This window comes from Puntigrus tetrazona, chromosome 20 (assembly GCF_018831695.1).
Source record: "Puntigrus tetrazona isolate hp1 chromosome 20, ASM1883169v1, whole genome shotgun sequence".
Lineage (NCBI taxonomy): Eukaryota > Metazoa > Chordata > Actinopteri > Cypriniformes > Cyprinidae > Puntigrus > Puntigrus tetrazona.
Window position 1 is genome coordinate 24,968,273 of NC_056718.1, and position 26,604 is coordinate 24,994,876.

Sequence of the window (26,604 nt, forward strand, 5' to 3'; positions counted from 1 at the left end):
TGTAAGCGTCCAGATCTCTTTCTCCAGCAATTCCACCTCATTCTGTAATGAGTTCACCTTGCAAGTTACCTCTTCAACTTGACTGTTTATAAATTCAAGAGCCTCCGTCACAGTGTTTAGTGAATTTGAGTTATCTTTAACCGTAGACTCGAGGGATTGCATGCGATTCAGAAATTCCAGCTGCATTTTTTTCACTCGTTCCAAAACGATATACAGAAGACTTTAAGACACATATCGACTTTAAAACCTACTGAAAGCTCATCTTGGCAACTTTTGACATTCTTGAATTATACCTCCAAATTACCATGCTGTAATTTTTAGTGTTCAATCTGATGCACTAAAAAAGGGTACACTTCTGCTGGCTTGACAGTACGTATTTCTCAGTCGTCATGTCTGAATGTTTATATTTTGTACTGTATTATCATTAATTTTTTTAAGCTGCTCATTTCAATATACAGGTGTATACTCTTGTCAACCTAATTGCATGCTTCGTTATGCGTCAAATTTGCAAAATGCAATCGGAAAAATGATTCATATGGCTGTGCATGTCTACTGTAAATAAGGTAATTTAGGTATTAATGTCACCATTTTCTTATGAATCCTCTAGGCTGTGTCGGAAGAGAAAAACGAGGAGAGATGCAAGGATTGTACCCAAAGCACCCATCCAGGGTTCTGCAGTAACCATCATCTCCATGTTCCTGATCTCAGTGAGTTTTTTTTTTTTAGCGCAACACTCTTGAACCCCTAATAAATAATAAAAGTACAAGAACTAAAATACGGTTAAATTTAAGACGTTAATTAATTAAATAAAACAATGACATTTTAATGACAATTCAGTGTGTACCACTGAATAAAAGTGGTTCGATCCAGATCCAACTTCTCCGAACCTCACATATAAACCTAAACCTACCCATCTCCATCCCTTGATTCCTAAACCACGCATCTCCATCCCTTGATTCCTAAACCTACCCATCTCCATCCCTTGATTCCTAAACCACGCATCTCCACCGTAGATGTTGATCCAGCCACACCCCCTGGATCTTGTGGGCTGCAGTGAGCCCTATCTGCATGACATTAAACACTGACAGATTACGTTGTCGTGGTAATGTCAAGTTGTCATAACAACGGCATCTCAAACAATGTCATCTTTGCAATCAAATGGACTTAACTGAGGGAATGGCGCTGGTTATGGTTACGAAGGTCTTGTGTCTTATGCACGCGCCTTCAAGTAAAGTGTTACCACATCTTGTAGCGCCAGAGCTTAAAATATTCTCTTTAGTTTAAAAAACACTTATACTGAAGCTCCGGAAAAAAGTCTTTGACGTAATGGTGTAGATAAGCACTGCCTCCACAGAAGCTGATCACTGTCTGCTTCTACATCGCTGCCTGTTTAGCCCCGCCCACTACCCGTTTAGTTCTACCCAATGATTTTTGCATGTCGTGTAAATAATGAGAAGGTGAAAGCATGTGTGTTTGGCGTGCATATAATACGCAGTTATCACATGCATATGATACCAAATTTGTTACCGTATGATGTGCATCTACCAGACAACCCTAATCAGACCTATTACGTGGCATAAAGCGTATTTTTACGTATTTACAGCACTAGTTTTAGTTTTTTATTTGGTGCACTATTTATACATGCGTAGCATCCACAGACCTGTTTGCCCAGTTAGCAGTTTGTGCATCCAAGTTGCAGTCCTTCTATAACTGTCTGGTTTGTGTCAGACAACAAATCATTCTGCAACTGACTGTTAGGTGAACTGGTTTGCACCTGTCTACCTTCAGGACTTCTGCATCTCCAGAATGGGGAAACAGGCAGTAACATCAGATATATCTCATTCCTCGTGCCAATACCTGTTTGCATTTTTGCCTTCAGGCAAATAAATAATACAGTAAATCCAGAGACAGACAAGAAGAGACAAACCAGGCAGGGATCAAAACACGGATGAAACCGACTATGAACTGGACTAAGCTAGACTTGGACAAAACAGTGGCTTAATAAAGTAGCCATCAGCTAAAACAGTGATAAGACAATAAGTGCTAGACAATACTCTGCGGTTTGATCAGAAACTGAGTGGATTTTAAAAAGCATAACAAGCTAACAAGGGAGAAGAACTTATCAGTTACCAAGGAAACTAACAAGTTGAGCAAAGAACACTTGCGCACAAATTCATGTTTTCCTTGGTTATATTTCTCAGATATTGTTTTGCTCATATTTAATTTTTTTTGCATACTTATGCTGTTTTTCCTTTTGCTCATTTCCTTGTGCACTTGTTTTTCCAAATATCACAGTTAGAGTTTCATGTAAATCAGGGCGGGTTTAAGTGTCATCATTGGTCCACAGCGTGCGTGTACTTATTACTATAAGGCTGTGAGATCTTTCACTAGCTGCACTGCTTCAGTTTCTGTAGCCACATACATTTATATACCTGTCCACATTTGGTTACCACAATACAGGAAACTGGGGTGGGGTGGCAGGGGGCGGAGTCTCACTTGACTTTGAGGGTCGCAGCGCAAATATTTAATGAATTAAACCAATGCCTTTTGAAATGTAAGCTATATCACAATTCGCATGTATAGTTTTTTTTGTTTTTTACCTGACGCACCACCCGAACAGGCGAACAAACAGACACGCACACACAAATGATCCAAAAATATATTTAAGACACGAAAATGTACTTAATATTTTCAGAATGAATGGTTTATCTAATTCACCCATTTTTAGTACCCAACCTGTGGATTATTGGCGGCGTCTGCAGATATAACCGCCTTTCCGCACATCACTACTGTGCAGATATCAAAAGCATCACTTGGTTGTAAAGTTGCCAAGTTGAGGGGACAACCTTGGAATATATTGGAGTGATAATTCATATTATGAGGTTAGGGCCATATACAAGTTACAGAAGTTTTACGTTAATGTAGCATAAACATAAAACAAGTCCAGTGGGATTTCTTATAGCAAGATTAAAAATACAGGAAAATGTTTAAACGAGATCATGGCAGGATAGAATGGTAAAATATGTGTGGGGGGTATCGTCATTTAATGCTGAAACATCTAAACTGTCATGGTGTGCAGTAAAATGCTAGTTTTCGACCTTTGATGTTGAACTGAGACATAAGTCTTTTGGTGCAGAAAGTATCAGACGACCCTGGATCCAGAAGAGCATACATCTCCCACACTTTACTGCCCTTTGTTGCTTTAATTTTGACCACAAGAATAGAAAGAATGCAATAATTTTTGGTCACCGGCCCCAATATGTCCACAAGCTTTAAGCAAGATCACTTTGCTTTTCTTTTTTAACTTGCAGGGCAATGTGCAAAACGTTAGGGTGTGATTGATTGCACAGTTATTCTTGCATTCATTACTTTTATGCATCTTTATCCTTTAAAAAGGTTAGTTTTTCTCTGTGGGTTTACACATTTCCAAAGAATGTTTAGAGTTGCAAAATAAACTTCTGGCTTGGATGTTTTAGTCATGCTAGCAATGCCACAAAACTTTCCAAAAAGCGTTGGTTGTTTCTGGTTTCTTTCCTCTTACATTGGGAGCACCTTGTATGTCACCAAATGCTGGATCAGCCAAAATGAGTGCTTGTTTTTCACTAAATGCAACCAAATCCAACATTTCTACTTTTTATCCTTGTTGCTCTTTCAGCTCATATACAACAGTGCAACCATTTCTTCCTAAGCTTGAGTGGGAGCTGAAGTATGATGTTTTCTCATGTTAGAGATGTTTCTCATGCAACTCCTCCATATAATCCATATCTGACATATCGGTGACACAAGCTCTAAGGAACATCCTGTAGTGCCTTTGAATCTTCAGGTTTAATCGCTGGCCAGGACTTTTTCGTATATAAGCACGCAATGTCATTTACATAATTTTCTTTAGGAAGCTTATAGTATTTAGATGGGGACACGTACTCACAACCTTTAACAAGTCTTTGGGCTTGGCTTCTGGTGTATTGAATAAGAAGCTGCAAGCAGTCTTGATTGTACTTTGTTCAAAAGAAGGAGTAAATGTAGTATATAGCAGGATTAAGTATGACTGAGCATTACTCATTGCTGATTCTGCATTTTTTTTTTTAATAACGTGATCTTTGCTGTAGCACCGTGCAGGTAACCTTGAATTTCAAGATTCCAACCTTTTTCTTAATGTTGCTTCAACTCATGCCTTTTTCGCAGAGTAGCAGGCTTGACCAATAGCGCTGCCCTTTTTGCTTCTTCTTGAATACAGACAAAGCTGGTTGATTTTCTACTTGATATACTTGAATTTTCTAAATCATCGCCATCGTTTTACTTCTAAGGCATCACCTGGCACTTTCACAGTCTCTGAATTTGTTTACATTGGTAATCCATTTCGGCACATCTTCATGCAAATGGTTTACTTTGTACCATTCTGGACTTATACGGAGTTCTGATATCCTCCTTTTTATCTTCTTCCTCCAACATTTCTACATGCAGGGCCTTGAAATATTATAATTGTTCATTGAACTTAATCATATTGCCTTTAACTTCCTCCAGGTGATCTTTGTGAACCATTAAAGAATTCACAATTCTCAAGCGTTTGGTAACATGTGACATTTTTGCTGATCTCGCCACCTCTTCACTTAGGCTTTCCATCTCCACAGTCTCAGGTACTTGCCTCATCCATTTTAATCCAGTTAACGTTATGCTATGACGATGACGGAACGTTTAAAGGCAATAATACATGTTCATGCTTATATAACTCTTTCCTTTTCATGAAAAGGTCCACTTCTGTATGCGCAGCAGCCCTAGCAGTCCAGGCCTCGGCTGAAGTAGTGTTGTTTCATCAACTCACATTATTGGTCCCACACTCATTCGACGCACATTAACTGAAACAAAAATGTCATTTCTATCACCAGCAAGACATTTAGCCGTCATGTCTATTTTAATGTCACAGCCACATCTCACTATCAAAAGATGTACAGCATTAAACCCATCTTCTCTGTTCAATCAATCAATCAATCATTTTTATTTATATAGCGCTTTTAACAACACAGGTTGCATCAAAGCACTGTACAGTATAATGACAGGGATGTATAATGACGAGAGTGACCAATTTCTTATTAAATGCAGAGACGGTCTCTGTAATCAATTCAACGATAGTCACTAGAAGTTAAGTGTCCCCAACCAAGCAAGCCAGAGGCGACAGCGGCAAGGAAACAAAACCCCATGCATACAGAATGGAGAAAAAAACCTTGGGAGAAACCAGACTCAGTTGGGGTCAGTTCTCCTCTGACCAGACGCCCAGCACTTAACTTCCAGTTCAATTTTAAACGCAGCTGTGTCAGGTAGTGTAAATGACTTAGTGTGTGTGTGTGTGTGTGTGTGTGTGTGTGTGTGTGTGTGCATCAGGATCTGGTGATCTGTCGACGGGCGCATCTAGGTGTTCTGGTCTCTGATGAACATAATCTCTGGGTGCTGATCCACCATCTAGTCTGGATACAAACTGTGAAAACAGATTGAGAAAGAGACAGGACTAATATTAGCGTAGATGCCATTCTTTTTACGATGTCACAAGTACATCGTATTGTAGGAGTAGTGTTCCCGGTTCCAGCAAATCTAAGTAATGCAGCCTAAAAATCCTTTAATGGATTTGAATAATAAAAGGCGTGTTGGTGTGTTATGTGTAGGCTAAGTTAAAAAGATGTGTCTTTAATCTAGATTTAAACTGGCAGAGTGTGTCTGCTTCCCGAACAGAGTTAGGGAGATTGTTCCAGAGTTTAGGTGCTAGATAGGAAAAGGATCTGCCGCCTGCAGTTGATTTTGATATTCTAGGTATTATCAAATGGCCAGAGTTTTGAGAACGCAGCGGACGTGCAGGACTATAATGTGATAAGAGCTCGCTCAAGTATTGAGGAGCTAAACCATTCAGGGCTTTATAGGTAATTAATAAGATTTTAAAATCTATCTGATGTTTGATAGGGAGCCAGTGCAGTGTTGACAGAACCGGGCTAATATGATCATACTTCCTAGTTCTAGTAAGGACTCTGGCTGCTGCGTCTGTTGTCAACTTGTGATGACGGTACCCCACACTGTTGCTTGACCAGCACAGAGCAGAATTGCAAACCTAGGCCTGACTTGAAAGGTGTTCCATTAACTAAGGGAGAGACACTGTTTGTAGATGGTTCATGCTCTAAAAATAGCCAAGGTGAAAATCAATGTGGTTATGCTGTTGTGTCAGAAAAAGATAGTGACTGCAGGGAAACTTCCTTCTCATTACTCAGTCCAGGCAGCCGAAGTTATAGTGTTAACAAAAGCGTGCCAAGTATCGCGAGGAAAAGACGTCACAATCTACACAGATAGCCAATATGCATTTTCTACTTTACATCATTTTGCAGCACAATGGGCGCAAAGCGGGCATGAAAACTGCTAGTGGTCAAAACGTAAAACATGCCGCTCTTCTCACAGATTTATTCAAAGCCATTCAACTCCCTCGTACAATTGCAGTGTGTAAATGCGCCTCACACACAAAGGTAACTGACCCAGTTTCACTTGGCAACGCAAAGGCAGACGAAGCAGCTAAGCAAGCTGCACGAGGAAAGTTAGATATATGTGAAATACACAAAGTAACATCATTAGAAAATCCATTAGACGTGTCAGTGATATCAGACATGCAAAAACAAGCACCTGCATCTGAGAAGCAGATGTGGTTAACAAGAGGAGCACAATTGTCAGATGACACATACAGACTTGAAGGCAAACTGTGCCTTCCACGAAGTTTGTACAAAACAGCAGCAAGAATCTAAAATGGCAAGGTTGGAATTTTTTTGAGGATTATTAATTGCCAAGCAATGATGAGTTCATCAAAAAAAAATTACCGCTGCTAACATAAGCTTTAATAGAACTGGGTCGGGTCTGTTTAAGAGGTGTTCAGGTCTCCAGACTCTTCAGGTATTATAGAAGAAAACTTGGAGCAGTTATCTTGGGAAAAGGACGTTGTAATGATTGGGTGCCAATATGAACTAGAACTAGCATTTATTTCACAAGATGTTTGTTTTTGTTTTTTTTTTCTTCAGTGATGAGTTAGAAGTTATCTGCTCATATTTACTTATTTGCTCATTATTTATTAAGCGTACAGAGAGCTTCGAAGAGCTTCGTTAAAGCTTTCAAAATCAGGCCTGTAATTAAGAGGCTCTAAACAACTAAAGATGTTACAAATCTAACTGGAAGAGACAAACCTGCTGCCTTGTCAGTACCATTCTAATGCACTGTGAGGAGGAGAGTTTGAGTGGCTAAAGACCGTGCAGAGATTAGTTTAGTCTTAAAAATGATCAAACAGCTCCTTCGTCACATTTAAATCATCTGAACTAAATCATCATATGACAGTCATACAACCTCTGTTAATAAATCAGCGTTGTCTTAGTTTAAACAATAGAAGATTAATTAAGAAGATTACGAATACTGAAATTTTAAATGTAACCATTGTGTTCATTTTGTGAGATTTCTGTACTGGTCCTGTCCTGTTTAGTTTTTTTTGTCTATGTCACTGTCTAAAAGGATAATCTTTTTGTTTCTCAGCAAACATCGCTACATAATTATTTGTGACTAATTATATCAATTAATGATAAAATAATGTAATTAAGATTTTTAACAAAATATTGAGTCCAAATTCCTACTCAGTGTGTCATTATATGACACTTTATCAGAAATTAAGGTACAAAAGCTGTCACTGAGGTGGTACCTTTTCAAAAAGTACATGTTTGTACCTAAATGGTCTATTTTGGTACCTTTAAAGGTGCACATTAGTATTTAGTGTACGTACTTGAACCTAGAAGGTACAAAAGTCTGCCAGTTACAGCTTTTGTACCTTTATCCACTAGCGTTTAAGAACATCACTGAACGTGAATTACAATCAAGTAAACATACAGAGTTCATTTTTTGAGATTTACTCGCATTTAAGTAAAAAGTAATAACTAATGGCTCTGTAGGATCCAAAATACTGCATGTTTCATGCAAAGAATTTAAGTTTACCCCATCTAGTAGCTCAGGTGGAGAAGCAAGGCCTCTGAGATGAAACACCTGTGATGTCACGTGAGGGTGTGGTTAAACAGGAAGTGACTCCACACATTGACTCAGACTTCATTCTACGTTAGCTTTGCATTCCTTTACTCTATTGTTTTTCATTTTGTATTTTTATTTTTTAATTGCGTTAAATGCCTCCTAAAGTTTGGACCAATCAACTATGTGGGCAAAGGATTTGTTGAGACTGTGAGCGTCAAGCCTTTTTTTTTTTTTTTTTTTTTTTTTTTTTTTTTTTGGGTTCAGCCACCAAAGTAGACGCCTAGCCACTACAGCAGGGGTCTCAAACATACGGCCAGAATGCGTATGCGAAAACTCATGAGGGTTTTTTTTTGTGCCGGATTAAGGTTATCAGAATAGTTAGAATACAGCCTAATTCAAGATATGGAGGCAAAAAGCCTTGTAGGAGTTTTTATTTTTAATATGTCTTGCATAGTTAAGTAATAACTATAACCAGAATGATCGCAGTTTAATTGATTTTGTACAACAGCTCAACAAACAAGATGCTAGTGCTAGGTTTTACATGCATTGTATTCAAAATGCTGTCCATTTATCTCTGTTGTATCAAGAAAAACAATGCCAAAGACATCTCTGAGCAGCTCTGTGCATTTTGTTACTGAATGAATCTGTGTTTTTTTAAAAAAAAAAAAACAATGTAAATGATTTCGTGCCATTCATAACGATGATCCTTAGCTTAGTTTATAATGAATCAGCTTTTTTGAATAAATCTTTTAAATAAAGTCAATGGATCGCTGATTTAGAAAGGCATTTACTGACACAAAATGGTGGCTTTAGTGTTATTTATTTATTCTCTGGTGCTATCTTAAAAACACTATGCAAAATAACGTAATTATCATTATAAATAAATGAAAAATGCATACTTGCAAGCTTACATTTACCATATTTAACATGCACAAGATGAAATAAAAATGTACTTTTTAAGTTTAAATGAAATTGTAAGGGGTAAAAAGTACTGTTTTTCTTCAGAAATGTAATCAAGTAAAAGTACAGGTGGTCAGTGTAAATAGTACTTGAATAAAGTAAAATTCCCCCAAAATAATATATTAATCAAGTAAAAAGTATTATTTTTTTTAATATAAAATCCATCCAAATATACATTTATAATGGTGTAATACCTAATATAAAAATTCATCTGAACCACCTACGGTTTTCTGCATAACACTGTCAGGACAAGATAAGAATCGTCTTGTAAATGTACTAACAGCACTCTAAACATGCATTTTTAAGAGATTAAGAGTTTGTTTTCCATCACAGGTACTTGCTTGAGTCTCCAGCGTGTCTGTAAATAAGATACCAATCTGATATCTATGATGAACAGCACCAAATTACCTGTTCTTCCAGCTCCTCATCTTTAAGAGCAAGCAGGAAGCAGTACTACTTTCTGTAGACTCACACATTATTCTGACTTCAGTCCACTCACTAACCGATCTGTCAACGTACAAAGGGCAAAGTAAGATGACAGGCAAAGGGTCCAAATCTCAATCCAAACAGAGCAAAAGGGGTAATCCAAGAAATCGATAAACGCGGAAACAGGCATACACAAGGTTAACTGGCAATGGAGGGCCTTTGGTTATAAAGCCCTCTGACAGGAAAGAGATGTAGAAGAAGCAGGTTGGGTTGGGTTGCTGGTTGGGTTTTACAGAACTTGACATGGTCGTGGTGCTGGTCGGTCGGGTAACTTAGGATCAGGGTGTTCGAGAATGAGGGACTTGAATTTCTACTGTAAGTCAAGAAACTCTTGGTTGGCCTCATCAGTCCATTTTAATTTGGCTGGTTTTTCTTTTTAAAAGCAATGTTAGAGAGGGTGCAACTGAGCTTTAGTTCAGATGAAGCGGCGGTAGAAATCTTAGAAGTGCTTTGACTGTTGTGGATTGAGGCCATCTGGTTACTGCTTGGACTTTTTGTTGCTCCATCACGATTCCATGGTGACTGATGAGGCATCCTAGGAAAGAGGTTTGATTCATGTGAAATTCACATTTTTCAGCCTTAAAGTAGAGCTGGTTCTCCAGGGGTCTTGATAGTACCGTTCTTACATGGTTGATATGTTCTGCTTCAGAATGAGAGTAGATCAGAATGTCATCTATATAAGCTACTATGAACTGGATAATGAGGTCTTTGAAGATTTCGTTGATGAATGATTGAAATACTGCAGGTGAGTTGGCTAGTCCGTATGACATAACCTGATATTTATAGTGCCCCTAGTGGTCAGACATGCAGTCTTCCACTCATGCTTCCCGCAGTTGTTCCAGTTCTGAGGGTACTAGGGGAAGCGGGTAACGAAATTTGATAGTAACATTATTCAAACCTCTGTAGTCTATGCAGGTCTTAAGACCTCTCAGGTCTCAGTCCTCCATCTTTCTTCTCGACAAAGAAGAATTCTGCAGCTGCTGGTGATGTAGAGAGACGGATGAAACCTGAGTCGAGAGCTTTCGTAATGTATTGGTCCATTGCTTGACTTTCAATTCTTGAGAGCGGGTAAATCTTGCTCTTAGGAGGCATGGCATTGGGTAGTAGGTCGATGGCATGGTCCCAGGGTTGGTGTGGTATTAATTGCGCTGCTTTTGTCTTTCTGAATACCTCAGAAAGATTGTGGTAGCAGATATCTACTAGTTTGTGGCTTTCAGGGCTTTCAGTGCTGGTTGTGAGACATGGTTTGGCCTTTGTTGGGAAGCAGTGTTTATGACAAAATGCAGACGAGGTGCCAAGAGATTGGGGGGTCATGAACAAAACGCCAACGTCATGAACATGTATAAGGTAATGGCTTCTTGGTGAAGTAGACCAAACTGGAGTGTGAGGGTTTTTGTCTGCTGGGTGATTCTGTCACCTATGAGGTAGTTGTTGATAACTTTGATATTGAAAGGTGGGGTGCATGGTTGAGTGGGGATGTTGAATTTTGCAACTATGTGTTTATCAATGAGATTCAGGGCTGCTCCAGAGTCAATTATCGCTGTTGATTCAAGAGACAGAGTATCAGCCTTGAGATGGATAGGTATTGTTGAAGGTTTTTGAAAGTAGAGAAAAATGTTCTATATTCATCTTGGGCATGGTACGGGACTTGTGCAGGCATCCTGAGCAGCGATGGCCTGTTCCACCACAGAAGAAGCACAGATTATGGATGACCTCTCTCTTTCCTCCTCCGAGAGCTTTGAAATATTGAGCAGCATGGGCTTGACGTTCGAGTGCTTTTCCACCGTGAAGGGTATGGCTGTAGTACGGGAAACTCTCTGAACGGCTTTACGGTTGGGAACGGTACGGTTCATGGGGTTGTCGATTTTTATAGCTAGAGTGGCAGACTCAGAACATGACACATCTTCTTCCTTGCAGGCTAGTTCGGGCTGTAAGTCCGGATTGAGACTTCGATGAAGCATTGCTTTTAAGGCTTCATCGTTCCAGCCACTTTGTGCTGCTAGCGGCTTGAATTCTATGGCCTATTCGGCGCTGGGTGGCACTCGAACACTTCCTGGAGCTGTTAGATGACATGATCTATCTAGCTTAGCCGTGGGTCTGAGCCTGCAGCCCAGTTGATTGCTCTGTCAGTCAGTAGCGTCATTAAGAATGCACATCTCTCTGATAGTCAAGGTAAACTTCACGAATAAAGCTCTTGCATTGTTCCTGCGGTACCACCAAATTATTAGGTAGAGCGAAGCTTACTGTCTTTGTATATATGCCTGTGTGTGAGAGAGACATTTATGCAATTTCACGGTTTGTTTTTTCATTTGAAGAAATATTGAATCGATTTCTGTGCAAGTAAGTTAAGTGCATGTTCACATTTAGCTCACAACTACAGTAGCATCATGTTCTTCACAGCGCACAAAATGACTCTGCCCTCCTAATTTCTCTCAGCGTGGGAGTAGGAGAGCTGCCAATCAATGAATGGGAAGACAAAGTAACCGGTTAATTTTTTGAGAAAAGCACTAGCATATTTTATTGTCAATTAAAAAGTGATGTCTAACTTTACTTGTGATCTGATTACCTAACTCTTGTTACGTGTAACGTAGAATGGTAAAATCAGAAAGCTAGCGTGCAGATACAACTTAATACGACTGTATGAAAATCTCTTCGCAAAGTATATCCCACATGGAAAAAATGCTATAGTCATTTATAATAACTAAATATATTTATAATATAGTGTTTTTGAACAATGTAATAAACTCTAGCGTTGAGTTAGTCAAGCTCACGTAAGCCGACTCTCAGCTGACCCACGTCTACCTAAAGAATATGACGCCTGTGAGGTCCATCAGTAGTATTAGTAGTATTATGTAGCGTTGCTCAATACCTAATTAAATGATAAATTCGTCAGGAAGAAACGCCGTCACTAGGAATCTGGAATTTAGAAAGTTGAATGCGTTTCCAGAAACTCACCTCCGATTTATTGTAAGTGTTCTCACATGTCATGAATATGAAGGAGGCATGTTTATGACAGCTGTCGTTACGTGTCATTCGCTCAGTTATGTAATTTTTAATGCAAAGATGACATTATTTGAGGTGTGTTTATTTTGGGCTGGGGCAGGGAATAGCCAATTAGATGTGGTAGAGAGGTTGCCATGTCCCTCGACGTATTCTTTTATTATGTTTTTACGTGATGAAATGAATGTGTGTGTCTGAGTGGGCGTGCTGTCTGTTAATGAGTCATGAACTAGCACTGCTTCTGCGTATGTTCTTGAATACGAGACGTGGGTTGTCCAACTCATTTGTCACAGTCAGCGCCATCTGATTACTAGATAACAGATATCCATCTTAAGGACCCGCTGGAGGCTTACAACAGATCATTTAATATCTTCAATCGGCTATCTTTAAAGTATGAAGAAATAAGACAGTTGTATGGAGATGGAGTTGATGATAAAATGCTTTTTGCACACGACAAAGACGTGTAATAACCTGTAATAACCATTACAAGTCAATGCTCCTAAGCTTAAACGTAATTCAGTTTTTTGGCTGATTTGGTAACATTTGATTAAATTCTCTTTTTGTGAACAGAAGACAAGAAAATCCTTTGGAGGGACATGAGGGGGAGGAAATGATGAATCTTTCATTTATTCATTTATTTACTTCAATTGAAGGCCCTATGACCCATCATCCCAAACATTGTTTTACGAACGCAACTCGTACCACCCCAACGTGATTCTGAGGGGGCCCCAAAACAAGTCCAGTGCCCAGGGCCCAGAGTTCAGAGACGGCCCCGACAGAGACTGGAGCGAGCTCACTTTTGGAAGTCTTTAGCGACCCCTAGTGAAAGATATGACCTGGCTTGAAACCGCGGCTCTGATGAAAGTTTGCTCGTTTGAGTCGATGTTTAAAAAAAGGAAACGGTTTTTCAAATTTGAAAAGTTGAGTCTCCAGAAATAGCTGTATCTCAAACAGCTTATTTATTTAGCTTTCAGATGATGTATAAATCCTGGTTTGACCCTTATGACTAGTTTTGTAGTCCAGTCACAAGTAGGAAAGAAACTGAGCAAGATAAGAGTATGTGATAAAGAAAATAAACCGGTGATGTTTAAAAAAAAAAAAAAAAAAATAAATATATATATATATATATATATATATATATATATATATATTTTAATTAAAAAAAATATTATACAATTATATAATAAAATAATATAATATATATTCTCTTTTTTTCAGATTAGAAGCATTTGCATTTGCCATAAAAACGTTGCTCAGGGACCTGACGACACACCCAGTGTCTTTGTTCAATCAGACGCTTGTTGTGACAGGTGCACTTTATTTCATTTAAACACCATCACATGTCGTACTTTAATCCCTACTTAAAATTTCAATATAAAGTCACGGAGCTACAGGATCAAAGTTAATCTTCAATATAAAATAAATCCCAGCCTTTTTTTAAACGAAGTTTAAAGTTTAGTGCGACATATCCATACTGATTACGGATTGGGTTAAATGGAGCAGTGGAAATATTTTTAGGGCCCCCGAAACGCTAGGGGCCGGCCCCGCTGACGAGCATTCGTTTGCATGGGCAGATGGAATGATAATGAGCTATTATTTGTTGTTCATACATTCATGCGTAGCAACAGGCCTACATTTTGTCGTTCAGATTCGAGCATGAACATCCGTGACCCAGGTGGTGCTTTAAAAGTAGGCGTGTGCATAGTTGAGCCAGTCACCTGACAGTATTTATAATGATGATGGAAACGTTTTTTCCTCATTTCCGCAGAAGTCACAGAGCGAGACGCAACAAGCAGGAGACGAGGCACACAAGACATCCGAACGCTCAGAATGTCAGCGTTGGCAGATAAAAAGAAATCGTTGTGCGGTGTACGCGTCTGAGAGACGGCAGCCAGGTACGTTCATCTAAATGTTTTTAATGCAACAAAAAAAAAATCATAAGTGGATATTTAAGTTAAGTGCAGACTGTTACGTTCATGCGTAATGGCACTGAAAAATTAATTCATCAGGCATGGACTTTTTTATTTAAACGGATGTATTTATACACAAACGTGCAACATTTTCACATCAAATAAGTTGTATAGGCTGTGCCTGGGGAAAATGAAGAGTTTAATTTAAGGGAACGCGGTCTTTGACCTTAATTCATACATTTTAAATCTGTTTTACTATATTGCATTTTTGGTTTCATTTAAGCAAAGACTAACAAAAGTATAATACACCACATAGCCTGCGCCAGTTCATCAACAGCAGACAGGACTGGTGGATTATGAGATTATTTTACTGTTGTTTATATATATATATATATATATATATATATATATATATATATATATATATATATATATATATATATATATATATATATATATACATATGTTATTTTTTTTTTTTTTTTTTTTGACAATTGAGTACCGTCAACATGCTATAAATTGAGGTGTGTGTGTGTGTGCAAAAATGGTTGCAACATCTGTTTCATCACAGACTTACTTAACTGATGTAAATAAATTAAAATGCTTTTTTTTGGGGCTTAAACTGTACTTCTCTTTCTCCGTCAGGGTGTTTTATTGGTGCGTTCCCATTGCAAGTCATGGGTCTCTTGCATATTTAAATGTCTTTTTAAACGTGTAAAAGCCCAGTGATAAGAGTCAGAGTATGAGCAGGGACCCGTGAGTATTTCTATACAGTACTGTCAGGTTAAGGCTGGTAAAGTGGTGTACTGGTATCTTCTTGTGGTCCTGTTTGGTATTGCAGCTTGATATCTATTTATTTTTATGTGCGGAGAAAATGCTTTAAATATGCCATTTTTTCCCGCTCACAGTTTATGCTGTTGTACTGTATACATAAACTGCGAAGGATGCATTTATAGATTTCCATTAAATAATCAAATGCTTTTGTGGGAAGCATCGTTGACCTTGAACTTGGTAAAAACCACGATCTTCATTTCAATAAAATGCTGGGAAAAATCATACCAGGATGTTTGCCAGTGGTTTTCAAACCCTGGGTCACCAGAATGATTTGAGAAAAACGTGCATATGTAACAATTATGTTAATAACTCCGAATTAATTGGTTATGTGGTGTTCTTGCTTTTTGTGTTTTCTTTTAATCCATTTTGTTTTTTTTTATAAGACGAAAGGATGAACTGATGTTAATAAACCTGTAATACAAGCTGTGCGACATTATTATACAATGTCCACATTAGGTCACAATAGATTATTACAAACATGTAAAGTATGTTTTGAGTAGAAACATGACATTAAACTCATAATTTAACTAATGGACAGCATAATTAAACTAAACAGAATAATGGCGCGCACTGAATTTCTGAAAAACGCACGAATCCCAGCATGGCCCAATTTTTGGATTTAAAAATAGTTGTAAATGTATTCATTTACACAAATACTGCATTTGAATGATCATTTTAAGATACTGGTTTGCATTCGTGGTTTTATTATTAATGGTAACAAACCCCCCCTCTCTCCTTTTGTTCTGAGGTCAAAGGTTACTCTGGACGTGGTTGACCTTTCATGTGAAGGCTGACACAATGACTTTATTTAATCTTTATTATTTAATCTCTTCGCAGATTTTTAGTAAAAAATGATTATAAATTAATATTTAAATATGAACGTTTGGCATCGTAAAATACAGTCTGCAGAATAAAATGTTTAGCACGCTAATACACGCACGCATGTATATTTGTTACATTTTGTGTAATACAAACAGTAACTAAAGCACGATCAGTTACAGTTAATGAACAATAAAAAATAAATAAATAATAATGACTTTTGTGCTCATAAAACTTCAGTAGGTTCCAGCGAGTGACACCAGAGCTGTAATGTGATTGGCTCGTGAGGCACACGTGACCCGCTTTGACCGTTACACTTTCTCTTTCAGCGCGGAGGATGGAGTCTTCCCGCATCTTGACGTCTCTGTACGTCTTGGCGGTTTCCGCGCATTTCTGCGACCGGGATGAGCCGGAGTGCGGGGTCAACCCGAGGACGCCCGGCCTTCTTCACGTAAGAGCCAATCACGAATTCATCGCGTCCGCGCATCTGCATTTAAAAAGCTCCGGTCTCCATAGAAACCGCCAGTGTCCCGAGAATTAGCGGTGCGCATGCGCGCTGACCGGACCAACCGGAAACTTCCGCCTATACCGCTATCTGAGCGTAGGAAACAGCATATGAGACGGCGCACGTCGCGTTCTATCGCTGATTAGAAATGTTATTTAATTTATCTTCGTAAACGGTTCGCGGCGTTCGGGTGTTCTCCGCTGAGGCGCTCAGGAGTTGATTTTGCGCGAGCGGAACGGCTGCCCGGAGGCGATGAAAATATGGCCACCGAGTGAACGGAGTTCACGAGAAACGGACTTTAACTACAGTGACCCCAGAGAGCAGGTAAACCGATGGTTTAATCCGCCGTGGACGCCCGCTCGTGCACGTAATCGCTCGTTCACGACACTTCAAGGACCGTTAAACTCTTTAGAGACTGATGGTGGCTGTAAAGTTTATTCGTTGAGTATTAAGTTTGTGCTGTGATTTATTTTTGATGTATTTGTGCGCGTATCGGCCTTATCACGCGTTGATGAAAATGACGATCGATTCCTAATCCACTATGTGTTTGTGGTGAAGCTGCGACCTCAAAGTGATGTGTTGTCATTGAAATAAAGGGTGTGTCGGTGTTTAACTTGATATGTCCCGGAGAGATGCAGCTGTATGCGGTGCATTGTGAGCTGAAGGGAGGAACGGAAATCATATACACCCCCTTAGAAAAATACTGTTGTGCCTCTGTGGGACATCAATGGAAATCTGATTTATCAGATGACAATAACATGACACGGTTTAAAAAAAGGAAGTACAGTAACAAAGAATATCTCCCCTGTTGTCTTAAGCACATCGCAGAACACTGCGTTAATAGCGTGGTATTTTAGGACAGTAATATCAGTACTGTAAGAGTGCACCGATGGATGAAAGTTTGCGTGGATGCATTTGCAAATGCGCATACGTTTTAAAAAGCAATGCACTACAATATTGAAAATATTTAGGGAGCAGTGCGATGTTGTAGTGCATTAACTTCAGTCACTTTTCATGGAAAGTTGAGCTGCTGTTTCAGTCCGAGCAGGGCTTGCTTTTTATATTAAAAAAGCTCTTTTAAAAAGAGCCCCTTTTGCACCAGAAGTGACATGAACGCCCTACAGGCCGAGGGAAAGTAGGAGGCTGATTTAAGAATATGAAGCAGATGACCGTTCAGTAACAAACAGGAAACATGTCATTTTTCCCCGTGCTTAAATGAGACCATCAGAGATCAGTACGTCAAGACATTAGTTGATAAAATGCACGGGATTAAGTTATATTTGTCTTATTTAACATTTAATTTGTATTTTATAGTGCTCTAAGTTTGCATTTGACTGTTTTTATTAATTTCCAGGAACGCGTAAATGCACGTTTAGTCTAGAGTTTCAGTAACGCGTTCACACAGCGCTCGAAAACGCCTCTGCACTTGCTCCCGATTTCTCCCAACATGGCAACGCAAGCTGTCGGTCGGCACGGGGCAAACAAACTAACCGGAGTTGCTCATTTTGAGACAAAGAATCGGATATTAATTCGGACGCATTTCAAAAGTTACGCTACTCGTTACTTGGAAAAAGGAGTTCTGATTACGTCACTTGTGTCGCTTGCCTCCAACGCCGCTCATTTCTCTCTCTGTCAGATGAACGGGTCGGTCGGGCCGATGCGTGTGTTGGTGACGGGCGGCAGCGGCCTCGTGGGGCGAGCGATAGAGCGGGTGGTGAGAGAGGAGAGCCGAGGGAGAGAAGAAGAAGAATGGATATTCCTGTCGTCCAAGGATGCCAATCTTATGTAAGAAGCTCCTGTTCAAACACTCATCAGTCACACAGCACATCATTTAATAATTATCAAATATCATAAAGCACGCACTTTACATATTAAGTGCACGTTATGTAATTAATAACATGGATGCATAGTACACTGACGCTTTAAATGCACGAGACATTTAACCCTTAAATGGCGATCTTTATTATATATTTGGGTCTTTAGCGACCCAGAATGTATATATAACATGGATGCCCCAATAGTAGAATGCCTGATATTTTAAATTCTATTACAAAGTAATAACAAAAGCCATATTTTGTCTGAAATTCGGCTTATCGTACGTGTAGTCACCGTACAGAGCATACTAATTCAGCTTCAGTCGTGTAGGGGGCGGGTCTAGAGAGGATTCGATTGGACAGAAAGCTTGACGAGAAGCTGAAGGCATCGAAATGGTGTTTGCATATCGGCGAGAGTGAGAGACTGTGTTCTTGTAAATGCGAACTTTGTGATTGTAGATAATGTCGAGGCTAACGTGTTCAGGCTACGAGCCAAAAAAAACCTCACATTTGCTGTCTTGTGTTTTTATCGAACATCAGGTGGGAAAAAAAATCTTCTCAAAGTGACTTTGCCAATATCACTGCCAACTAACAACTGAATACTAAATAATAACTAAATACTTTAATTTTACCGTGATTATATAAGGGTACTGTCACTTTAAGTTGCCAAGTCCATGGATTTCTGGCAGAATTGGGCTACATAAACTCTTTCTGCAAAACGTTTTTCATCTCTGTGGGTTTAAGCGACCCCAATAACGTGATATTTAACCCCTGAAATGTGAATTTTATCAGGACGACCTGCCAAACAAACCGTTTATTTTACCCCACCGGAAAAACGCCTGGGTTAGTTCTGAGTAGGAAATTTTGTGGTGAAAACCTGGCAACTCTGGATATAATGCATAACAATTCTTTCAGTTTCGTTCGCTCAAGACATGCCCGACTTCGTTTATGTGTGTATTTAATCGTTAGGGGACAGGAAGTGGCAAGAATGACTAAATTGGTTACCCTCGCTGCTTTTTCTACATGCTGTAGATGTGTGCTTTTTTTGCCCCTCACTGGCTCAATAAGTCCAGCACATCCTGCACTACATTTATTTACTGTATTTATTTACAGTCTGTGGTTTTCCTGTGGAATTAGGTTACTTTACCCTTGTTGCTTTTCATGTTTGTTTGGTTGAAGCGACCCAAATAAAGTAATATTTATCCTCTAGAATGTGAATTTTACTGGAACACCCCACCCGTGATATTACCCTGCAACGCATTTTTAACTGGGGAAACCTGGCAACCCTGTTTATTTATATCATTCATGTCTTAATCACTTCAATGTGCCAACAATTTTAATCAGTACCGCAAGTATATATCAATGCACATTTTATAGCATTATTTGACCTATGTGATCTGGGGGTTATCTTTCTCTGTTCTTATACAGTAGCATAGATACGGATCTGTTGGTCAGGAGAAGCTCCTGTGTTGTTTGCATACTGCTGTATCGACTAAATAAGTGGACCAGTTTATACAATTGAAAGAACAGTATATCGCTATACTGTCATGTAAATACAGCCATCACTCCAAATTTGGAAACACTTGACTGAACTAGTTTTTTTATGGCTCTTATGATTACTTTATTATTTTCATTTGCGTCTCATGCACGCGCTGCTTTAGGAGCGCTGAGGAGACGAGAGCAGTCTTCCAGAAACATCGGCCAACGCACGTGATTCATTTGGCCGCCATGGTGGGCGGACTCTTCAGAAACATGAGACAGAACCTGGACTTCTGGGTAATTATTAACATTAGAAAACAACGGAAATACAAAAATGTTGGGCACGTGTTAGGGTTGAGTAATTAAACTGTATTAACCGTGTTTGTTTGTTTGTTGTTTTCAGAGAAATAATGTGTTTATTAATGACAACGTGCTGCAGGCAGCTCATGAGTTTGGAGTGGTGAAGGTCGTTTCGTGCCTTTCCACATGTATCTTTCCGGACAAAACCATCTACCCTATAGATGAGACCATGGTAAATACACACACACACACACTTAAATAAGCAGATATTGGAACGGGCAAATTTTCCCTCATTTGCAATTGATTCTCTTGTGAAAAGATACTGTATCTTTCAAACACAAACTCTTTTTGCAGAAACCAGGGTTCCCGCTCTTTCAGTATCAAGGACTTTTTTCAAGCACCATTTATTTTATTTCAAGCTAAACCGTCCTATCAAATTCACACCCGAGCATATAGCGTCATGAAAACCCTCTCACAGTACTTCACACTTCACTTCAACATAACATTTACGTTAGAAATGTCAGAGTAATGAGGGTTTGGATGTCTACGTTCCATAAAATGTACACAAAAATGGAGCAAAATCAGGCAAGTCACTTAATATTAGTGTCTTGTTTAATGAACGCATTTGCAAACTCGCTTAATAATCACTGAAAGCTGTCTCTCTCGGTTCATCGCTGTAATCAATGAAGCTCTCTAAATATGCACCACAAACCTCTTGTGTCTACACCTTGTTATTATGAGTGGATTCTGATAAACCTTGTGTTTAATCATCAGATATGTCATTACTCAATGTCACAAAAACACATTACGAGTACGTTAAAGTACACAAATACAAATATGTTGATCGGGCTGTTTGCGCTGGTGCTAGCACGCAGTAGTATTCAGTCACAAACACACTGCTTCTAATGCAGGCTGCGCAGGGTTGCCAGGTTTTATCAGCAAGACTCGCCCAATTGCTACTCAAAACTATCCCAAATGCTTTGTTTTTCCGAGGGTTTCCCCTTATAAAGTCACATTCCAGGGGCTAACGATATTGGGTTTGATGTAACCCGCAGGCAAGAAGGACGTGCTCCGGAAAGCGCGTCAGAGTAGCTCAATCTTTGGCAGCACTGGAGCTGCGTATCAGGGGTTTTTTTGTGCATTGAAATGGCACAAAAATGATTTGACATTTTAATTGAAGCACTTTCAAGTACCTCTATTTGTTTCAAGGCCTTGAATCTACATGTCTGATATTCAAGTACTTTCAAGAAGCGTGGGAACCCTGAGAAACATTAGAAAACAGATCAAGTTTCTTTTATGAAGATCATTGTTTCAATCGTTTTATTCTTTGAGAGAGATGGTGAGCTGTGTTTTCCTCTCACTCTATTTCAGATCCACAACGGTCCACCTCATGAGTCCAATTTTGGTTACGCTTACGCCAAACGCATGATTGACGTCCAGAACAGGTCAGTGTCCATGTCAAAGTTTGTGGGTCATTAGCTATTTTTATTTGCGTGCCTCCCGTTAAATCGTGCCTGTATCACATTTCAAAAGAGAACAAAAATAAACAAACCAGACGCTATCTATGCGAAAAGGTTTCCTGATGAAGGTCACACAACAGAAGTTAATAAATAGTTTTTTATTTTTTGACCTTGCTGGTCTTTTTTTGCTTACGCACCTATCAGGTGTGTGGAGAATCATTATTAAAAGAGAAAAATATAAATGTTCATTTATATGAGCTGCTGTGATTGGCTTATATCTTTGCGTATGCAATGAGCATTACTTGTGGAACTCTTCAAAGCATTTACTTTTGTTATATTTGTTACTATAACAGCTGCCAATGTGAGCTAATGGTGAAAAGTGTTGATTATAATTCTAATTAACTACTCACTAGATAACTTTTCACGTGGATGTGTAAAATGCAGAGCACAAATTTCAAGCATTGGGCTCCATATACGGCCTCACATCCTTCCTGACCTCTTTGTTATATTTAAATCATAATAACCCAAATGCACCAGAACAAACACCATGATATTTAGCAATTTAAATGTTTAATTTCCATTAGAGCGTATTTTCAGCAGTACGGCCGGCGCTACACAGCCGTCATCCCCACAAATGTATTCGGCCCCCATGACAACTACAACATCGAGGACGGCCACGTCCTGCCGGGGTTGATCCACAAGACGTACCTGGCAAAGAGTGAGACGCGTTTAACTTTCTTTGAAGAACTAGAGTCTCATTAAAGTCTCACAGGGTAAATGATGTGTGTTTGTGTCGTAGAGGAAGGTAAACCTCTGGAGGTCTGGGGTTCAGGTCGGGCTCTGCGGCAGTTCATCTATTCTCTGGATCTAGCTCGTCTGTTTCTGTGGGTTCTGAGGGAGTATGACGAGGTGGAGCCCATTATTCTGTCAGGTACTCCAGCTGGGTTTGACACAGGTCCTTAAACACTCTGTTTGGTTTAAGGTCATAAGGAATGTGGAAAAGCTTTTTATCGTACTATTCTGATATTTTTGTGCCCCTTAATAATAGCTAGATGAACATTTCTCTGGAAGAAAACAATTGAAAGTGGCAACTGCAATGAATTTAGCAATACCGTAAATTCTGGACTATAAGCCGCTGCTTTTGTCATAGGTTTTGAAGCATGTGGCTCATACAAAGGTGCGGCTATTCTGCAGATTTTTTCCCACCGCTAGGGGCGCTCTAACCGGAATTAGAATCAAAACTAAGACAAAATAAATGCAAAGAAGAATACGCTAGTTCAAGAAGAATACGCTAGTTCCTCTTTAGCAGATATAAGTCTGTAGAAGCCGATAGAAGGACGTCAAATGACCAATCCTGTCAAACTCTATCTTTTCAAATCCTCACCCCTTCATCATGGAACCCACACGAAGAAGTTCGTATGATGCAAGTTTTAAGTTGAAGGCCATCGATCTCGCTATACAAGAAGGAGACCGCGCTGCTGCTCGGAAGCTTAGCGTCAATGAGTCTATGGTGAGACGCTGGAGGAGGCAGCGGGAAGAGAAAAACTTCTTTAAATAGAGCGGAGGCGGCTTATATGCAGGTGCGCTTTATAGTCCAGAATTTACGGTAATTAAAAAAGTTAATGGTTTTTTCATTACAAAGAAAAGATGTATAGCCAGAATTTGAGGAATGAATTCCAGGATGTGTACCGTGAGGGAAATTTTATTATTATTGGTATTATTTGCTTTACTTGGCAAGAGTGTTGATTATATGGTCTAAATTTTGATGTGCTACAAGACCATCAAGTGTTGTAGTTCATTATAAAACATTATACAATAACTTGTTTAGTGTACATTTTAATTCAGGATATTAAATGGATGCCACTTTGTTGTGACGATAAAACCTTCCCTACGCCTACCAGATACTTTTGCAACTTTAGGATAATTTCCTTAATTTTTATTGGCAATAAATGCTTTTCTCATGTGCTTTTAAATTTGAAAAGGGAGGTCGCCCAAATGATGGATATGAACCTGGGCAGATAGCATCTCCACCACGGGAGCTGATGAATGTTAGCCATCGTTTGTAGTGTTGACTGACCCAATCACACGGTGGTGGGCGGAGTTAGTGAAAATAGACACTCCGGATAATTAATCTTCCAAAGAAAAACGAAAACAAACAAAAAAAAGTCACTATTGTGAGACGTAAGCTCAAAATTCAGGGGAAACATGTAAACTTAGAATTTCAAGAAAAAAAGTCTAATTATTTTATTCTGTGGTAGATTACATTTCCAAATGTTTTAACTGAATAAATGTCAACGAGTTTAAAGGAAAAGTCAGGCTGAATGTCATGCATTTATGCCAAGCGATTGCTTACGATTTCCTGTTGATGAATATAGTTTAAGTTGTCCTGTTTGTATTGTAATATGCTGGGGATGGCTGTGTTTGTTTTAGTTCTTTCATCTTTTTCAATGAATAGCTGAATGTGATGAGTGTGTGCATTTCATATAAAAGTAAATAAAAGTCCTGGTGCATATACTATTAGTATTTAGCCTGAATTAGACAATAAACCGTATATAGCATTTAAACTTATTTGAGCAAAAGCTAAGGACATAATCATTATTGTCTCATCAGTAGAATTTATGTATATATTAATATAAACCAGTTTGAATACATATGCATATTTGAATAAAGCATACACATTGAATGAAGTTACGTAATGTAACTTTTGTTGTTTCTCTCTCTAGTGGGAGAGGAGGATGAATTGTCGATCAAGTTTGCCGCGGACGCTGTGGTTGAAGCACTGGGCTTTGAAGGTGATGTGATCGTATCCTTTCACACAACAGAAAAAAACACAAGCAGGAGAACTCGAACTCATTGTGGGGTGAACAAACTCTAAAACAGATGAACCTTAACTAAGTTCTCTCAGTATGACACTAGTAAAGCAGACGGTCAGTTCAAGAAGACCGCCAGTAACGCCAAACTACGCAGATACCTGCCAGACTTCAAGTTCACGCCGTTCAGACAAGGTGATCATTCACACACGGTTTTTCCAATAATAGTGAAAGCAAAAACAGAATCTTTACAGGAGATTTGCTTTTTTTTCCCAGCCATCAAGGAGACGTGCGATTGGTTTGTGGCCAATTATGACTCCGCCCGTAAATGAAGATGTTCGCATCTCATTGGCGAACGCTTTTTCAATGCTGGAGACCGAACAATGACCGACGAAACAACACTGAATTATTTTTTTTACGAAGACACACTCGTGGAACACTGCCGTCTAAGCCCTGTTTTCATGCTTTGTTTTAAGTTTTTCTTAATGTTTTCCATTTTCGAGAGATGCAGTTACTGAAACCGCACAACGCTGGGTAGTCAAATGCATTTATTAATGCATAAACCGCTTCAGACGGCGCCGCTCGAGTTAGCAGCCGCCCGCCCTCAGTGTCCCAAACAGGGTGTGAGATTAACACTACCAAAAAGAACATAAACCCAAGTTGGTGAGTATTTTAAATTGTGGGGAGAAAATGTTGTTTTATGGTTACTGCATTGTTGTGAGGAAGTAGCGCAGTTATCGAATCGCAAAAGCTGCGGTTTAAATATAGAAATAGTCAGACGCGATACATTTTTGTAGCGAGGGCAATCTATTGTCAGCAAAACACTGCTTCGTGAAGCTTGAATCGAACTCACCTTCACTTTGTTACGTCACACTGTTTCAAACCGAAGCATTATTACAAAACTCGCCGCCAGATGGTGAACTCGTGAACCAATGAAGGAGTTTCTAATAGTTGACTGGGTCGGTTTATTATGCAAGTTGAATTTAACCGATTGTAATACTTGTGCGTGTATAATGCAATAAAGGAGAATGTTACTTTAAGGTAGGGTAGGTGATTTCAGAAAGGCTAATCCCACCCTCCAAGAGGCTAACCCTAGACGAGATACTGCATTGGTTGAATGCAACGCTGTCGGATTACCTTCTCATTCACCATTGTGAAGACATAACAGTATAAAGCGCATATAACAATGTGCTATTATTACAATAAGAATGCCGTTCCGTTCTCGCTCGTTCTGCAATAGCGTAATGTAACCCACTTAAGACGTATCAAAAAATGTCTTTGAACCAAATCGCCTGCCCTGCCTTTTAAATTGACAAGCGTTGCCTAAACACACAAATCAATAATACCGATTTTAGAATCGGAACTTTTTAACGGTGTTATATTATTCGTTCATAGCACGCTTTGACGTAAACGTTAGCAGCTAGTTTGTAAAAGGTGCGAAATGCACGTGCGTCGTCCGACCAGAAGATGCCGCCAGCCTCGTGGCGTCGAATCGTTTTGGGTCGTAACTGGTTCAAGAGCTCCTCGAAAAGCTCCTGACCTTCAGGACCGCCTTCTTGAGAAGAGGCGACGGGCGAGACGGAGGTCAAATCAGCGAAGTTCTCGCCCTTCGTGGTGGATCACGTGACGCACGCTTGATTATACGTGGGATGTCGTTTTAAATTGCGTCGCTTTTATGTTGAAGTAAATCTGGAGCGACCCATCGTGCTTTTAATGTTGATAAAGAAGCGCGTTTTAATTAAATAACATCACTCTGGAAATATTGTATATGTTGGTAACTGGCCACGCTTTGAAGATGAAAGAGTTGCGTTTATTAAACATGATGATAAAATAGATGAATGATTTGATTTGAATTGTTACTATGGTTTTGCCGATCTGCCAGTCAGGGTTTGTCTTCTAACGATGTGTACTGTAAAGTTTAATAAGACGCTTGTATAGGAAACGATGCTTTTCTGTATGAAGGAGTTTGGGAATCGTTATGGTTTCCGAATCACACAAGAAACCAGCCTCAGTGTTATATGGTCCAGACTGTTCTCTCAAGCTACTGAGCTTCACAAAGGAGGCAGATTCACAAAACCCACGGGGAATAAAATGCTCAATGTATATTCTCTTTCCGAAGAGCAAAAAAAGGAAGGACGAGCGAAAAATAAACTGCAAATTGCATTACGGTGTTATTTGTTTTTTTACTTCATTTCGATTCGA

At 39.2% G+C, this 26,604-nt stretch overlaps 1 protein-coding gene across 3 annotated transcripts; it reads left to right on the forward strand.

Moving 5' to 3' along the window:
• The first annotated feature begins 607 nt into the window (after positions 1-607).
• Positions 608-26,565, forward strand: LOC122325234 (GDP-L-fucose synthase-like). Of its 3 annotated transcripts, XM_043220198.1 has the most exons (12): positions 614-707; positions 14,240-14,366; positions 16,364-16,485; positions 18,176-18,324; positions 20,015-20,129; positions 20,236-20,364; positions 21,504-21,577; positions 22,177-22,310; positions 22,392-22,523; positions 24,316-24,395; positions 24,498-24,597; positions 24,679-26,565. In XM_043220198.1, the coding sequence occupies exons 1-12, from the start codon at positions 693-695 to the stop codon at positions 24,732-24,734; spliced, it is 1,233 nt and encodes a 410-aa protein (XP_043076133.1). In that variant the 5' UTR covers positions 614-692; the 3' UTR covers positions 24,735-26,565. The 3 variants fall into 3 exon arrangements, 2 of the variants coding, with proteins under 2 accessions (XP_043076133.1, XP_043076135.1); XR_006247270.1 differs by lacking the exons at positions 24,498-24,597; positions 24,679-26,565 and adding an exon at positions 23,003-23,172 and having other exon boundaries at positions 608-707; XM_043220200.1 differs by lacking the exons at positions 614-707; positions 14,240-14,366; positions 16,364-16,485 and adding an exon at positions 16,513-16,863 and having other exon boundaries at positions 24,679-24,820.
• Positions 26,566-26,604: the final 39 nt, after the last annotated feature.

Excerpts from the sequence above, each read along its gene's own strand:
- LOC122325234 (XM_043220198.1), top strand. Across the intron at positions 18,325-20,014 it reads TCCAAGGATGCCAATCTTAT|GAGCGCTGAGGAGACGAGAG; the intron begins GTAAGAAGCTCC and ends GCGCTGCTTTAG. Across the intron at positions 24,598-24,678 it reads GTTCACGCCGTTCAGACAAG|CCATCAAGGAGACGTGCGAT; the intron begins GTGATCATTCAC and ends TTTTTTTCCCAG.